Here is a 16023-nt window from a genome sequence, read left to right on the forward strand (position 1 = left end):
AGGTCAACTGGGGCCCTGCTCTTGGCCTTGCGGTCACACACATATGCACACACACACACACACACACACACACACACACACACACACACACACACGGTGCCTCCTGTAAACACATCCGTGCAGCTCTAGGAGCCAGGCTGGAACATGAGCCATGGGAGCACGGGGGCCTCTCTCATTCTTCCAGTCCCAGCACGGACTGGCTGTGTGACTCAGACAGGACCCCCTCCCTCTCTGGGCCTCAGTTTCCCCATCTGGACAATGAAGTTTGGATCTGTTGGTATCTGAGGAGCCCCCCAGCTCTGACTTCTTCCAGTACTTTGGAGCCTCATGTCATGACCCCAATCCCCAGGCTAGGTCCCCCCAAGGCTTTGCAGACAAGTGTTTGCTCCTCAGCCTGGTGATTCCGGCTTGGGGAAAAGCTCCTCACTCCTTGTGTGGCCTGCCCTTCTGTTCACTCTCAGGGCTTCCGAGGGATACTGGCAGCACCTGGGTCTGGTTGGCTTCACTGCTTTCTCCCTCATATGGATCCTGCAGTGCAAGAAGAGGCAGGGCAGCCACATCAGGTTGGTCCTAGTGCTGATACCCTGTGTGAGGAGGCTGTGGTCACTCTGAGCACACAGGCTGACCGTGGCTCCACACCCACCTGCACTGATCTTACAGTAGAAACAGTGGGCCTTAGAGTGATTTTGTATGTGGCAGGGGCTCATACTGTAGCTCTTAGCACAGACAACCAAGCCAACCCACCTGGATCCAAATACCTGCCCTGCCACTCACTAGCCGTAGGAACTTAAACAAGATGGGATAATAGCTCTCACCTCAAATGGTTGCTGGGACAATGACATGGGTTATGCCAGGTACGTGGGGAGTGTTTGCTGCTGTCACGACATGTCCTCTGATGTGACCCTCCTCTAGTCATGCCCATTTTACATGCAAGGAAACTGAGGCAGGAAAGATTGTCTCAGTAGGGGTAGAGAATAGGGATTACAGCCTTTGTCAATGTGCCTCCTAAGCTTGTGCATTGACCTAGCACCCAAGAATGTGAGCTTGGCTAGTGCTGGTTTATAAACTGTGACATGTATTCTGTAAAGAAGGGTAGATATGACATAAAGGCACAATTATCATAATGAAACAAACACTCAAAAAACAAGACAACTCCCCCTCCACACACACACACACACACACACACACACACACACACACACACACACAAACCATTCAAGTGTCCAACACTGAACTTTGGGTAAGTTATTTAACCTTTGGAACTCAGTTTCCTCACCTGCAAAATGGGATGAGGCTCAGAGGAACTGAGGTGCTTCAGGTTTACTTTTTGCCATTAGCATTCCCCTGTGAAGGAGCAAGGTTGGGCGGGATTTGCAAGAACTCATGGTTTCTCCTTGTCTCTGCACTCAGGACTCAGGAGCCAAGGTGGGGGTCTGGGGAGTGGGTACAGGGGGTTCTGGAGAGGATACTCTGGGCCTAGAGGGAGGGCCTGCTTGAGTGGAGGCTGGAGGCTTGGAGGCTGGGTCAGGGGCTTAGGGAGAAGATACACACAGCTCACACAGATGACCATACGCTTTGGACTGAGCCTTTGAGTCACCCGGGGACCCAACCAAACCCTCAGCCAATGAGTAGGATTCCTTAGTTGGGGGTTGCAAGAGGCCCCTGCAAGGGCCCTACCAGGGCCACCAAGAATGTGTTCCTGCCCTCCCCAAGCCTCGCCATTCCCACACCCCTTCCCTGGCTTCTGACCCTGGGGTCAGGGGAAATTAGACGTTGAACTTCTGAGGCTAATGAAAGCCCAGTATGGGGAGCAGGGAGGCAAGTAGAAGGTGCCCTCCCGGGTCCACCCGACCTTTTGGCCCCATAGTGGTCTCTGACCTGGGAAGGAGTCTGGGAAGGGGATGCTTCAACTAGGAGGCCTCCCAGAGCTCCACTGGAACTCTCTTCTTCCCCCACAACGCAGAGCCTATTGCAGCTGAGGGCACTTCTCACCTGCACTAGGCCAGAGTTCTGTTTACCATGAGCAGGTAGGAGGGAGAACAGCAGGCGCAAAGGCACAGAGTTGTGAGCCACAGGCTGCTCAGAGTGACTACAGTGGAGGAGGTGCTTAGGGATCCAGGGTGGGAGCTGGTACTTTTGCCTCTGAGAAATTCAGAGAAAAGTGTTAAGTGAAGTAATGGCAGAGTCAGCTTTCTGCCTGAGAAAAAGTCCTTTGGCCTCTGTGTGTAGGCTGGATTGGAAAAGGAGACTGGAGGCAGAAGAACCCATGAGAAGCAGCTGAATTGAAGCAGCTGCTGAGGCAGGGGATGGAGAACAGAGGAGGCTCCCAAAATGAAGATTTAGAGGCTGGAAGCTGTGGGCCTTGAGTTGGCTGTGGCAAGGGTCAAGGGGGTCGCCTGGGGCTCTGTCTAGGAACTGGGTAGGGGGTGGAGAGAGACATCAGAAGACAGTTTGGTGGGGGGCAATGATGGATTTGGTGCTGAACATGCTGAGTCAGAGAGGCTTATGGAACATTTAGGCAAAGACAGGACCTGGGCTGGTGACAGAGCATTTAAACCCAGGAGTGGCATTTGAAGGTTTGCAGGGGATGAGGTGGCCCAGGGAGAGACTGTGGCACCCTTGAGAGGACCCAAATCTAAGGGATGAGGAGGACAGGAGGCAGCCAAGGTCCATGAGCTCCCTGGGCCCTGGGGGCCTGAACACCCTGGGGCTTTAGCTGTCTATGTGCCTTGGGGTTCTTCTCTCGAGGGGTTCAGACAGGTCAGGACAGTTGAGGGAAGCCCACACTCTCCCAGGCAACCTGGAAGAAAACCCCAAGATCCTCACCTCACAGGACTCCTGAAGCAGAGTCCTGCGGCTTAAGCCCTCACCTCCGCTTTGGAAATCTCGAAGTCCTGCCCTGTTCTCGGCTCCCTAATCTCTATATAACAGCATGCCCAGGGTGTAGCAGCCTTTGGATATCTTCTCTTCTACCCTTCCTCTCAGTATAATCGCCAGTCTTTAAATACCATTATATGCTAACAGCTCCCCAAAGCAGATCTCCAGCCTATCCTGTCTCTAGACTTCAGACTCCCACATGCACCTGCCTACTGGATAGATTTTTGTCCCCCAAGCCTGCTCTTCCCACACTCTTTCCCATCTCAGTAAACAGCAAATTCAGTCCTCTAATTGCTCAGGCCAAAAACTCTGAAGTCATCCGTGACTCTTTTCTCCCTCTCACTCCCCACATCCCAGCTGCCAGCAAATCCTATAGGCATTATCTGCCAAATGTACCCAGAACCCAACCACGTCTCACCACCACACTACCACCACCCTGGTGCCAGCCGCTGCTGTCTTTCGAACGACAGCAGGTCTTCTGGTCGTTGGGCCTCTTCCCTTGCTCCCACTCTGACCTAGTCTCATCTCGATACAGCAACCAGGATGACCCTTTCAAAAAATGAGCCAGATTTTACCTTTGGTGCCCCTGCCCTAGACCGCTCTATGGCCTACAAGGACCCGCCCCATCAGGTTCCCTTTGTCACCTTTCATAACTCCTCTCTTCCCATCACTCAACTCCCCTGACACCCCGATGGCCTTGTTGCTCCTTCGAGGTGCGTAGCACGCTTTAGCCAGAGCCTTTGCAATGGCTGTTCCCTCTGCTTCAGATATCTGCATGCCTCAAGTTTCCCTGGGTGTTTATACTGTGTATATGAGCAGACAGAAAACAGTATTAAAATAGAAATGAAGCTGGGTGTGGTGGCGACTACCTGTCACCCCAGCACTCTGTGAGGCAGAGGCGGGAGGATTGCTTGAGCCTAGGAGTTCGAGACCAGCTCAAGCAACATAGCAAAAATCAAAAAATGAGCCAGGCGTGGTGGCATGCATCTGTAGTCCCAGCTACTCGGGAGGCTAAGGGGAAACATCACCCAAGCACGGGACATCAAGGCTGTGGTGAGCCATGACGTTGTCACTGCACTGCAATCTGGGTGATGGTGAGACCCGGACTCAAAAGAAAAAAGAAGATAATGTGACAAAATTTAAGCATATAGGTTATAAACTCTACTTAAAGTTTTTAAATAGAGTTTTCCTGAGGTAGTGTAAGCCTCCTCCATCCCACCCCTGGGTTCCTGGTTTGAGGAAACATACCGCCCTCTGGTGGCCATTGTAGAAAAAGTCAGGTCTTTACTAGGGGGTGGGGAGGTGGAGTTGGGGATGTTACTAGTGTTTGCTCCTTTAGGACACAGTATGAGCTTCCTCCCACTAGTCCTGACCTGCTGAGCCAAGATGAGCTGCATCAGTTGACCCTGCTCTGCCATGTAGTGGAGAAGACAGTACAAACTAGCAGACCTCTCTTAATTGGGATCCTTGCCTCAAAGTAGCCCTCTAACCCCTTCTACACACTTCTGCCGGAAGGACTGCTCTAGAACAGTGTGGGTAAACTAAGGTTTGTGTTCAAATCCAGCCCGCTGCCTTTTTGCTTTTTTTGAGTTGGAGTCTCACTTGTCATCCAGGCTGGAGTACAGTGGCATGCTCACTGGCCCCGCAGTCTCTACTTGCTGGGTTCAGGTAATCCTTCTGCCTCAGCCTTCCAAGTAGCTGGAACTACCGGCGTGTGCCACCATGCCCGGCTAATTTTTTTTATTTCAGAGATGAGGTTTTGGCCAGGTTGCCCAGGCTGGCCTCGAACTCCTGGGCTCAGGTAATCCTCTCGCCTTGGCCTCCCAGAGTGCTGGGATTATAGGCATGAGCCACCATGCCTGGCCGCTGCCTATTTTTGCACACCACATGAGCTAAGAATGTGTTTTTACATCTTTAAATGGGAAAAAAAGTCAAAATAATATTTTGTGACACGTCAAAATTATAAAAAATTATTTCAGCTTCTATAAATAAAATCCTGTTAGAACAGAACCATGCTCATTCCTTTACTATGGCTGCTTTCACACTATGATGGCAGAATTGAGTACCTGCAACAAAAATGAAGTCTCACAAAATCTACAGTATTTACTATCTGGTTTTCTCAAGAACACATTGCTGACTCCTACTCTAGATCATAAATCCAGACAGGCCATTCCGCTCAGAATTCTTCAGTGGCTCCCCATGAGCTGACCCCTGTTCTCCAGCCTCACCACCTGTCCCTCCAGCTGTCTGCCCACTCTGGACAACTAACCCTTTCTCAAACCCACAACCCACACCCCTAGCCCTGTCGCATGTTGTTTGCCCTCATTTGGCATGCCTCTTTCCTCCTCTAAGTGGTAGTCTACCATCTCAAGCCTCAGCTAAAATGCTTCTTCCCATTTCTCTTCCCCACCCACGTGTCCTGTCTCCACCACAAGTCAATCCATTCCCACCACAATGTCACAAAATACTCCTCTAAGGGCTCTTCAGTTTTTAATAACAGAGTAACGACCTGTGTCAGATCAACAATTCCATTAAGAACATCTGTTCAGGTATGTGTCTTCACTGGATTAGTAAATGTAAGAAAACAGGCCACACCACAGGGCAGGCATATGAACATTCACCAGAAGAGGACTGTTTAGCATTCTATACCTTTTGCTTGGCTAGAAATATGGAGAAAGATGTTTACATATTTTCCAGATACCAAGTATCATTTCAACGAACTGTATCTATGATGACTCAGGTATCTCCATGTATATTATTCCTTTAATCCTCACAACAACCCTGGTGAGATCAGTGAAATTTTCATTCCATTAAGTGGCAAGATGTTACATGGCAGAACTAGGATCTGAAATCAGGTCTCCTGCCTCCCATTGCCTCTGAGATGCTCTCACACGTACAGTTCACCCCCTGAAGCTACTGCTTGAAGATGTAGATGTTCATGTGCTTCTTGTTGTGTGGGGACCACTTGTCTGTGCTAAAAGGGGCCTGTGAGAGGAGGTTTTCTCCAGTTGCCTGTTCCGGCTGCTATACCTGATGCCTTTCAAAGCTGACTGTCTGGGTGAGAACCGAAGGGCAGCCCAGCTCTTCCTATAAAAATTAAGTGCCTGGTGATGTGACTCCAGTTCTCACATCTCCTTCTGCTGCTCTGGGGCTTGTTCTGGAGCAGAAGGAAATTCCTAGAAGTGTGGCCTTCATGCTGGAGGGGTGCCAAGGCAGAGGGTCAAACGAATGTAACCATCAACACACCTGCCTTAAAGGATCCTGAAGAATGCCTGCAGTGCACTGCTGGGCATAAGCCCTGGACTGTCCACATACTTTGTTGAATATCCAAACAGAAGCCCATAGCTCAGAGAGGCAATATGGCTGCTGAAGGCCTAGGAAAAGCAACACAGGACAGTTGTCTATGTGAGACAGTAACCAGAGAGGAGATAGGGTTACACTGGTTAGATCACAGAGGTCACATCGTGAACCTGGCAGAAGGAAGAGAGCTTGCTCTCTGTCCTCTGCCATCATGGGGGATGGCTAAACTGTCACTGGACATACTCAGTGCTACAGTATGTGAAGTGCCAGAGACTTAAGGAAATGGAATACTGTAAAGCAACCTGATCCCTCTTGGTCTAGAACTGATAGTACTGGGAACTACTAAAATAAGTTCAGCAAGATAGACTAATGAGAGATTCTGGCAGAAGACTTAGGTAAGATGGTTGGGTTTAAGACAACATGTATGATTCCAGATATAGCATACTAAGTAAATGTTTGCATTTTATTTTTATTTTTTGAGTAGGAGTCTTCCTCTGTTGCCCAGGCTGGGGTGCAGTGGCACACTCACAACCACTGCAGCCTCGACCTGCTGGGCTCAAGTAATTCTTCTGCCTCAGCCTTCCAAGTAGTTGGAACTACAGGTGCGTGCCATCGCACCTGGCTAATTTTTTGATTTATTGTAGAGACGAAGTCTCACCAATTTGCCCAGGCTAGTCTTGAACCTGTGGGCTCAGCCAACCCTCTCGTCTCTGCCACCCAAAGTGTTGGGATTACAGGCGTGAGCCACGGCGCCCAGCTCTAATGTTTGTATTTTAGACTAAGAAAGTCACTTGTATCTTTCCAAAAATTTTGATCAGTTTAGATAAAGAAAGTAAGGTCTGTCCGATGTTTCAGGCATTTTCAGGAGAATGAATAACTGAACAATTGAGGATACAACTAAATGCTGTAAAGCCAGTTTCAGGCTAAGATTATTGTTTGTTCAAATAAAGTCCAATATTCCTCCAACTCTCAGAGCAATCACAGTGGTGGTGGGAGGAGTCTCTTCAAATACACGACTAATACCTAGAGACCATACAATCAAAGATCTGACCATACTGAAACATTTTATATAGACAGGAATAGACAAGGGGATTTCTGACACACTCATGCTTTGGATGTATCAGTACAAGACAGTATGTGAGGCTGTGATTCTGCCAGGCAGTAGGGAAACAAGCATGATTTATCTGCTGGCAAATAAGCCTCCTCTACACCTAATCATTCTTTTATCTAACTGGTTCTTGATCTTCTCAGTCCTGGACATCAAAGTAGTCAATTACTGGCTCCTTGGCTATTTTCTGTAAATTGCTGCTCCCAGGATTCCTGAAAAACAAAGAACGATCAATCTTTTCTTCATTGGGGGAAGCAGACACAGTCTTCAGAAAGTTAAGAATTATATGAGTTACTATTTGTGAAGCTTTAATTTTTTTAAATTATTAAACACTTAAAATTTTTTTCTAGATTTACATATTATATGGGGAATTTTATTCTGAGAGATAAATTCTCTACACTTTATAGAGTTTAGATATGGTCTCTGACAATCTATTTACAGGATTTTATACTTGATGGTTGTCTTTCTCTGCTTTCACAGTTCAACGAATGCTCAGTTAACAGCTTAAAGCCAAATAAGCATCCCATTTGTGAAGTTTTGATCAGCTAGTAGGGCAAACATAAGCTGGTAATTGTTGAAATTTGATGATGGGCACACAGGTGTTCATTTATTCTCTCTACTCTAAAAATTTTCCGTAATAGAGTTTTATACAAAAACAAAGCAAGCAAAGAGTAAAAAAAAAAAATATAGCATGGCATAAACAGGCAAATGATTTCACATGCTTCTATGCTCCCTCCTTCCTTCCTTCCCTCTCTCTCTCTTTTAAGATGAAGTCTCACTCTGCTGCCCAGGCTGGCGTACAGTGGCACACTCACGGCCACTGCAGTCTCAACCTGCTGGGCTCAGGCGATCCTTCTGCCTCAGCCTTCTAAGTAGCTGGAACTACAGGTATGCGCCATCATGCCTGGCTAATTATCTAGGTCATCTGGTTTCTAGGGGTGGAAAGGGGCTGGTCCTGGGAGCTACATGGCTCCAGATGCTCTTAGTTAAGGCTGTGCCCAATGGACAACACCAACTGTCCTGTCTTGTCCCATGTGAAAATCAATTGCTATGACCCTCCTGGTGACCTTGTAAATTGCCCTAACCACCTTTCCTCTGTGCAGGAAGCACAGAGCAGGTACTGATAGTACTTCTGTGTGAAGGCCAGAATAGGAGCAGGGACCCCTCTGGGTTGAAAGTGTAACTTTCAGCCACACTGCCTTGGTCACAGTAGGGCAGGTGGGTTCCCCTCCTGACAAGGGAAAAGAAGAGAAGGTGGGATGATGCTCCTTCCCTGCTTCTGTCTGAGAACACACCTGGCAGACTTCCTTCTCGCCAACTTGGTTTTCTTTTCTTTTCTCTTTAAATCAAGAATATGCTTCAACACCATATAGAAGTAGGCAGAACAAAATATGAAAGACCTCCTACCCCTTCACTACCAATTCTCACCCCCAAACCCACTTCCATTTTCAGAGTAACTACTGCTAACTATGTGATGTTCCAGTCCTAAACCATCTGGTGTGACAGACTGAAATCCACTTTCCAAGGTCACCATCTATATTATGTTCTCCCTGGAATGAAATCATTCATTTCAAACATCAAACTTAGGACCCCTTTGTCATGAACAAACGTGCCTGCCACCTCAATCCACATATTTGAACATGGCACCCCTTACATATTTGAACATGGCACCCCAAGGTCAGGCCTGGGAAGGTCACCTATGGCTGGTACAGCCCAGGGCAGTTCAGCCCCTGCTGGCTTCTCTCACCAGACAGGTCCCCTGGAAAGCAGCTGAAGAATTCTTACTTGTCTGTCTGTTGTCTGTGATGAGGAATTGGTGGTGGAGGACGTGTCTGCATTTCCCTTTCCAGTACACCTGTCAGCGTGGTAGGAGGACACATGGACTTCCCTCTGATAAAAGCCAAAACACCAAGTTTTGTGGAGGCAGGCACACAGCTAGAAACTCAGTCTGTGATTTTGGCACTATGATACTGCTGAACACTCTCTGGCAGAACCTGTCTCCTCTCAGACATGACCACCTGCATTTCATCTCCTGTCCTTTCCACCCACCTCTGCTGGGCCCGTTGCCTGCTTCCTCTTATATCACACTTGAGTTTTCTTCATTGGGACAGTCTTCTTATTCCCTCAGGTTCTAACAGTGATCCTAGATTCTCCCTATTCCCTCCCGGCTCACATTACTGTTCAGTTTCCTCTGGTGGCAAAACATCATTCACAGAGGATGTCTTGAGTCAGAGCCCAACACTCTATTTTCCTGCCAGGAGACAGAGCCAGGAAAAGGTCAGAGGGAAGAACAGGAGACAGAAGGGGAAAGGGACAGATGTTCAGGCACCAAGTGTCTTTTTCTTCTGAAGAAACACTGCCTCCAGCATCTTCTATGGATCTGGGCAGATGTGAGGCTTGTGCACTGAGTGTGTCTGCCCTACTCACTGAGGCATGGGGTTCACTCTCAAGCTCAGGTCTTTAAATCATCTTGGAAGTCCTAGAGAAGCACATTTTCTTTCTATTCTTGCAAGAGGAAGAGTGGAAGTAAGAAAAGCAAATACTGACTGACCCTGCTTCCTAGGTGAAGTCTCCCCGGCTGAGGAGTTCTTCCTGTGACAGCAAGATCTACCCACCTGATAGCAGTGACCACGACGTTGCGCTTTGGCTCACTGTCATAGCTCACACTCTCCAAGCCATAAACTTGGGCCAGGTCATGAATGATCCGGCGGTGGTCTCTGTTCATGGGAGGGAAGCAGTGGCTTTTCTTACTGATCTTTCCCTGTATCAAGAGAAATGACTGATTGATAACATCATCCTGAAAAAGCAAATACTTACAACTAATCTTACCACTGTAAGAATAGTGCGGGTCAATAAAAGGTGACTGAATTTCAGAGGTCCACATCATATAGCATTTCATTAATAGCCAAACAAGTCCAGAGGGGCTTAGCAAGATGGGAATTGATGCACATCTTTCATCTAGGCTGTGAGCCACAGCAGTAGCAGTTGGACAGGTTTAGGGACAAAGGTTAAGTGAACTGAAACTCAAGGGGAGGAGTGTAACAGTTCCTCTTGATGGGTTTCCTACCTGAAGAGTTAGTGATGCTCCCAAGAAATGACTGAGTAAACTAAAGATTTATAAAAGAAAATATAGGCCAGGCATAATAGTTCACGACTGTAACCCCAGCACTTTGGGAGACTGAGGTAGGAGGTTTACTTGAGGCCAGGAGTTCAAGACTAGCCTTGGCAACATAGTAAGACCCTCCACCCGCCCCCCCAAATGGGCATGGTGGGGCGTGCCTGTAGTCTCAGTAACCCAGGAGAATGAGGCAGGAGGATCCCTTAAGCCCAGGAGTACGAGGTAACAGTGAACTATGATCATATCACTGCACTCTAGCCTGGTGACAGAGGGAGACTGCCTCTGAAAAATTAAAAATAAAATCTAATTTCCTATAAACGTATGTTCTACTCTAAAAAATCATGAGTGTGCAGGGACAGACACACAAGCAGAGAAACACATTTGTTCAGGTTTCTTAATTAGGAGAGGAACAATGCATTTCATTTTTCTCCTTGTTAGTATACTATTGGGAAGAGAGGAAAGGAAGGGAAGCAGGTAAGAGAAAGATGGGGGAAAGGGAAACCATCGTCATTGGCTAGGGGCTAAGGCAGCCTCTCGTTCTCACTCACTATCCCCACTCAAAGAGGAAGCCAATGCAACATCGGCAGCTTCTGACTAAATTAAAGTCTTTTACTTAAAGTTACCTCCTTGACATCCCTAGCTGCCTCCAGGACAGGTCTTTGTTCTCTTGGAGTCTATGTCACTGCTCTTGTGATCCTTTCTAGCTCTAGTCATACAACCTTCACCTATCCCCAATGGCTCTTTCCTGCCTTTGGGGTAATAGAGAACAAGTATGTGCTCCTATCATTCAACAGACCTTCAAAGATCTGAGGGCCTTCTGTCTTCCTGAGGGTCCCATATAGTCATTATCACTACCGAACCCCCTTGTCCAGAGTTTCTTCACCCTTTCTAACACACTTAGCTGGGATCTTTACTGACATCTGATTGAAGATATTTTCTGCAATGACTGAACTAGGATAAACGTGCATGGATGTTTAATGGCTGGGTTTCTGGAAAATATAAGGATCCTCAAGGAACTTGTGACTTTTTTCTACAACCAGTCTGGCTGGTTGTAGAAAGTGTTTCCAGTCCAAAACTTGATTTTTTATCAAGCTGGCCTTAGAGAAATTTTCAGTGTAATGTTTTGACTTCAACCTTATTCACGGCCTCCACAAGGGCTTCCATTTCCTTCTCAATGTCGCTGACAAACTTTAAGTCCTTCCTGAAATGAGAAATCACCATAGTTAATTTCATCTGTTCCTGCCCTTCTGAGAACCTCTTGTACCCTCCCTCTGCCTATAAGAAACGGACAATGGACAATGTTGGCAGAAAAACTGCAGAGGTCAGGAACTGTCATATAACAGAAGGTCAACTGTGATGGAACGAAGGAAGAACAAAAGAGAAAACAAATATGAGAAAAGAGAAGATGAAGGGAGAAACAGCCATTGAAGGGCCAGAGGACAGAAGGAAAACAAGAGCTATTACTGCTCCAAGAGAGAAATCATGTGAATGTGAGACCTGGGGACAGAGGTGGAATAAAGCCCAGAGATTCTTCAATTCAGTCTAGTCCAGCCCTCGGCAGGCCCAGACTCTTACCATGACCCTAGTCCTACTCCGACCCCAAGTTCAGTTCTTCAAGGGGATAGTTTTGAGAAACCAAGAGAAGAATATTGATTAAACATCATATAATCTCTTACAGTAGATTCAACAAACTTGAACTGGCTTAATATAGTATATGTTAGTTAATCACATCTTAAAAGACAAAACACCCTTATGAAGCCATAATTAAGAAAGCAAGAAACAAGTTTCATACCTGGCATCTTCTTTCAAACTATCACTGAATTTTGACCCTGAAGAACGTACATTGAAAGGATCAGAATCATCACTGATATGAAATGCCTCTGCTAACCTCCTGAAAGTGAGAGAGAAGCAAGCAAATAAAAGGAGCAGGAGGGAAACTATCGTACCATAACACAGAATGCTGTTTTTTTTACTTTTGTATTTTTATTTTTTTGAGTTGGAATCTCACTCTGTCGCCCAGGCTGGAGTGCTGTGGCACGCTCACGGCCACCGCAGCCTCGACCTGCTGGACTCAGGCAATCCTTCCAGGTAGCTAGAACTACAGGGATGCACCACCACGCCCACCTACATTTTTTGATTTACTGTAGAGATGAGGTCTCACCAAGTTACCCAGGCTAGTCTTGAACCCATGGGCTCAGGCAATCCTCTCTCTTCGGCCTCCCAAAGTGCTGGGATTATAGGTATGAACCACCGCACCCAGCCCACAGTTACTGTTTTAATAACTCATAACCTTCTAATTATGTATATTCCATAATTTACTTAAATATTCCCATTTAGGTTTCTTTAACAGTTTCCCAGTTTCTGAATATTATAAGTGACATAATTAGTATCTCTGCACAAAAAGCTTTTAAATTTATTTCTCTAGGAAATGCTTCTGGTTGAGGGGTTACATGGAAAGGACATAGAGTCTAGACCAATGTGGCCTAAGTGGTCTACAAAAATGCTATCAGTGTCTGGATGCTGAATCTCATGGCATCTTACCAACACCCAGTTATGTTTTTTTTTTTTTTTTTTAAAAGACAGAATTCAGCTCAGTACTAAATACAATTTTAGTTTATACCACCACAGGAGTCATTTGCAAGATTAATGCTCATAAGAATCTGGTTCATATTGCTAGATTTTCCAATTATTTAAGAGACTTTTCAAATTTTCAAGAGAATTCTTAGGGTGATATCTTTTGATATTTTGATTAGTTGGCCACCAACTCAACTTTTTTTTTTGAGTCGGAGTCTCACTCTGTTGCCCAGACTGGAGTGCAGTGGCCGCTCCCGGCCACCGCAGCCTCGACCTCCTGGGCTCTGGCAATCCTTCTGCCTCAGCCTTCTGAGTAGCCAGAATTACAGGCGTGCGCTACCACGCCTGGCTAATTTTTTGATTTACTGTAGAGATAAAGTGTCACCTGCCCAGGCGGGTCTTGAACCTGCGGGCTCAGGCAATCCACTCACCTCAGCCTCCCAAAGGCGCGGGGTTACAGGCTCAGCCACCGAGCCCGGCTACCAACTCATCTTTAAACACTAATAAAACCTGCCTATGGGCTGAGTTTGGCCTGTAAGTTTTTGATTTCTGCAATGGAGATTACATGCAATAGAGATGTATAGGTACCTTTAGATAGAGCTTTCTTTTTTATATTTGCATATCTTTTTTCCTTAGGTCAGTGGGAATTTAAGGAAGAATCTTTACATGGTGGTCATTATGTCATCACTAAGATTGAGGAGAAGCCGGGCTCGGTGGCTCAGCCTGTAATCCCGCGCCTTTGGGAGGCTGAGGTGAGTGGATTGCCTGAGCCCGCAGGTTCGAGACCCACCTGGGCAACTTGGCGAGACCTCATCTCTACAATAAATCAAAAAATGAGCCGGGTGTGGTAGTGTGTGCCTGTAGTTCCAGCTACTTGGAAGGCTGAGGCAGAAGGATCGCCGGAGCCCAGCAGGCTGCGGTGGCCGGGAGCGGTCACTGCACTCTAGTCTGGGTGACAGAGTGAGACTCCAACTCAATAAAAAAAAAAAAAAAAAAAAGATTGAGGAGAAATTTAAAATGCTTTCAAAAACAGATAACTAGCTTTAATCAATAACTAATATTTACTGAGCAGATACCACATGCCAGGCTTGGGCCAAGAGCTTTATGTATATCATCCTTAGTTTTAATGTATTATCTTTCACAACAACCCTGGAAGGTACAAAATATTACTGTCGGCCATTGCTTTCATTAAGTTCTGGCCAGGCCATGAATCACTGAGCTCTGGCTAGGCCATATTTCCCTAAGCTTTGCCCCCTCTCTTACTTTGGGGAGGTGAATCCTTTCTTTTTCTCTAATTTATTTTATAAATAGACTGTATTTCCCAGTCTAAAAAGTAAATATTACTGTCACCACATCCAAATTTTTAAGAAAACTTAGAATATGTGACTTGCCCAAGATCTTATAGCTAAGTTATTTGTGAAGCTAGTATTCAAATCCAGGCAATCTGAGTCTAGAGCTCTGGCTCTAACACATAAAACTGTCTCTCTGATATACAAAAGTGCATTTCTACATTTTGGGGATCTTTTATATATTCACTACAACATTTCTGAATACCCAGGACTCCTAATTCACATTTTGCAGGTGAGAACACCGTAACTGATGGTTTGTAAAGGGCAGGAGTTTTGAACAGTACTCACTAGAAAGTTATCATAAAGGTCAAATTAAGGAAAATTTGGGCAGCACTGAGTCATATTACCTTCTATACGATTAGATATTTAAATTGTCAAAATTGTTGAGAGTATCCTCAAATAACCTCTGTTAAAATTATTGAAAGTCAAACTTTACCGTAAAACAGGGCTATATTTATCTACATTTGTCTGTTTCTGTTTAACTTTTTAAAAAAATGTCCAAGGCAATCTACAAAAATATTACAATTAACTCTCATATACCTTTTACCTAAATTCACCTAAATTATTTACCTAAATTATTAACATTTTATAGAACTATTCCTTTTTTTTTTTTTTTTTTTTTTTTTGAGTTTAAGTTTCTGCCACCCAGGCTGGAGTGCAGTAACACAATCACAGCTCACAGCAGCAGCCATGATCTCCCGGGCTCTTGCAATCCTTCTGCCTCAGCCTCCCAAGTAGTTGGGACTACAGGCACATACCACCACACTCAGCTAATTTTTTTTGTTAGAGACCAGATTTTGCTATGTTGCCCAGGCTGGTCTCAAATTCCTGGCTTGGCCTCAACCTCCCTAAGTGAAAGGATTACAGGCATGAGCCATCACGCCTAGTCTAGGGCTATTTCTTTTAATCAATTTTGTTAAAATCAGAAAGTCTGCCAGTCCTTAATCTGATAAAGAGTATCCTCAAAAAAAAAAAAAAAAAAGTATCCTCAAATAACTTACAGCAAACATTATACTTAGTGGTGAAATATTTAAAGTTTTCCTAGCCGGGCACGGTGGCTCAGCCTGTAATACTGTGCTTTGGGAGGCTGAGGTGAGTGGATTGCCTGAGCCTGCAGGTTCGAGACCCGTCTGGGCAACTTGGCGAGACCTCATCTCTACAATAAATAAAAAAAAATCAGCCAGGCATGGTAGTGCGTGCCTGTAATTCCGGGTACTTGGAAGGCTGAGGTGGAAGGATCGCCGGAGCCCAGCTGGTCGAGGCTACAGTAGCCGGGAGCGGCCACTGTGCACTCCAGTCTGGGTGACAGAGTGAGACTCCAACTCAAAAAAAAAAGAAAAAAGGAAAAAAACAAAAAAAAAATTTCCTTATGAGATGAAGGAGTAATCAGGATTATCTATTATCACCACTTTCCATCAACAGTATACTGAAGGCCATAGCCAGTACAATAAGGTAAGAAAAAGAAATAAAAGTTAAGAACTATTGTGCAACAAAGTGAGATCTTGTCCCTATAAAAAAAAGAAATTAGTCAAGTCTGGTGGTGCACACCTGCAGATCCAGCTAGTCATGAGGCTGAGGTGGGAGGATCACCTGAGGTCGAGATTGCAATGAACTGAGATCAGGCTACTGTACCCCAACCAGGGTCACAGAGTAAAACTGTCTCAAAAAAAAAAAAAAAAAAAAAAAAATTTAAAAAA

General features: G+C 45.8%; 1 protein-coding gene across 2 annotated transcripts in view; it reads right to left on the reverse strand.

Annotated features, from left to right (window-relative positions):
• Nucleotides 1-7222: 7222 nt before the first annotated feature.
• NFX1 (nuclear transcription factor, X-box binding 1) overlaps nucleotides 7223-16023 on the reverse strand; it is a 77526-nt gene continuing 68725 nt past the window's right edge. For both annotated transcript variants that reach the window (XM_008074481.1, XM_021707251.1), the window contains exons 20-24: nucleotides 12196-12294; nucleotides 11538-11604; nucleotides 9901-10046; nucleotides 9071-9175; nucleotides 7223-7497 (exon numbers count right to left, since the gene is read on the reverse strand). In XM_008074481.1, coding sequence (XP_008072672.1) covers nucleotides 7425-7497; nucleotides 9071-9175; nucleotides 9901-10046; nucleotides 11538-11604; nucleotides 12196-12294 — 490 coding nt within the window. In that variant the 3' untranslated portion in view covers nucleotides 7223-7424. The remainder of the gene's footprint in view (nucleotides 7498-9070; nucleotides 9176-9900; nucleotides 10047-11537; nucleotides 11605-12195; nucleotides 12295-16023) is intronic.

Source organism: Carlito syrichta, unplaced genomic scaffold (genome assembly GCF_000164805.1).
Source record: "Carlito syrichta isolate Samal-C Ts95f unplaced genomic scaffold, Tarsius_syrichta-2.0.1 Scaffold316469, whole genome shotgun sequence".
Classification (NCBI taxonomy): domain Eukaryota; kingdom Metazoa; phylum Chordata; class Mammalia; order Primates; family Tarsiidae; genus Carlito; species Carlito syrichta.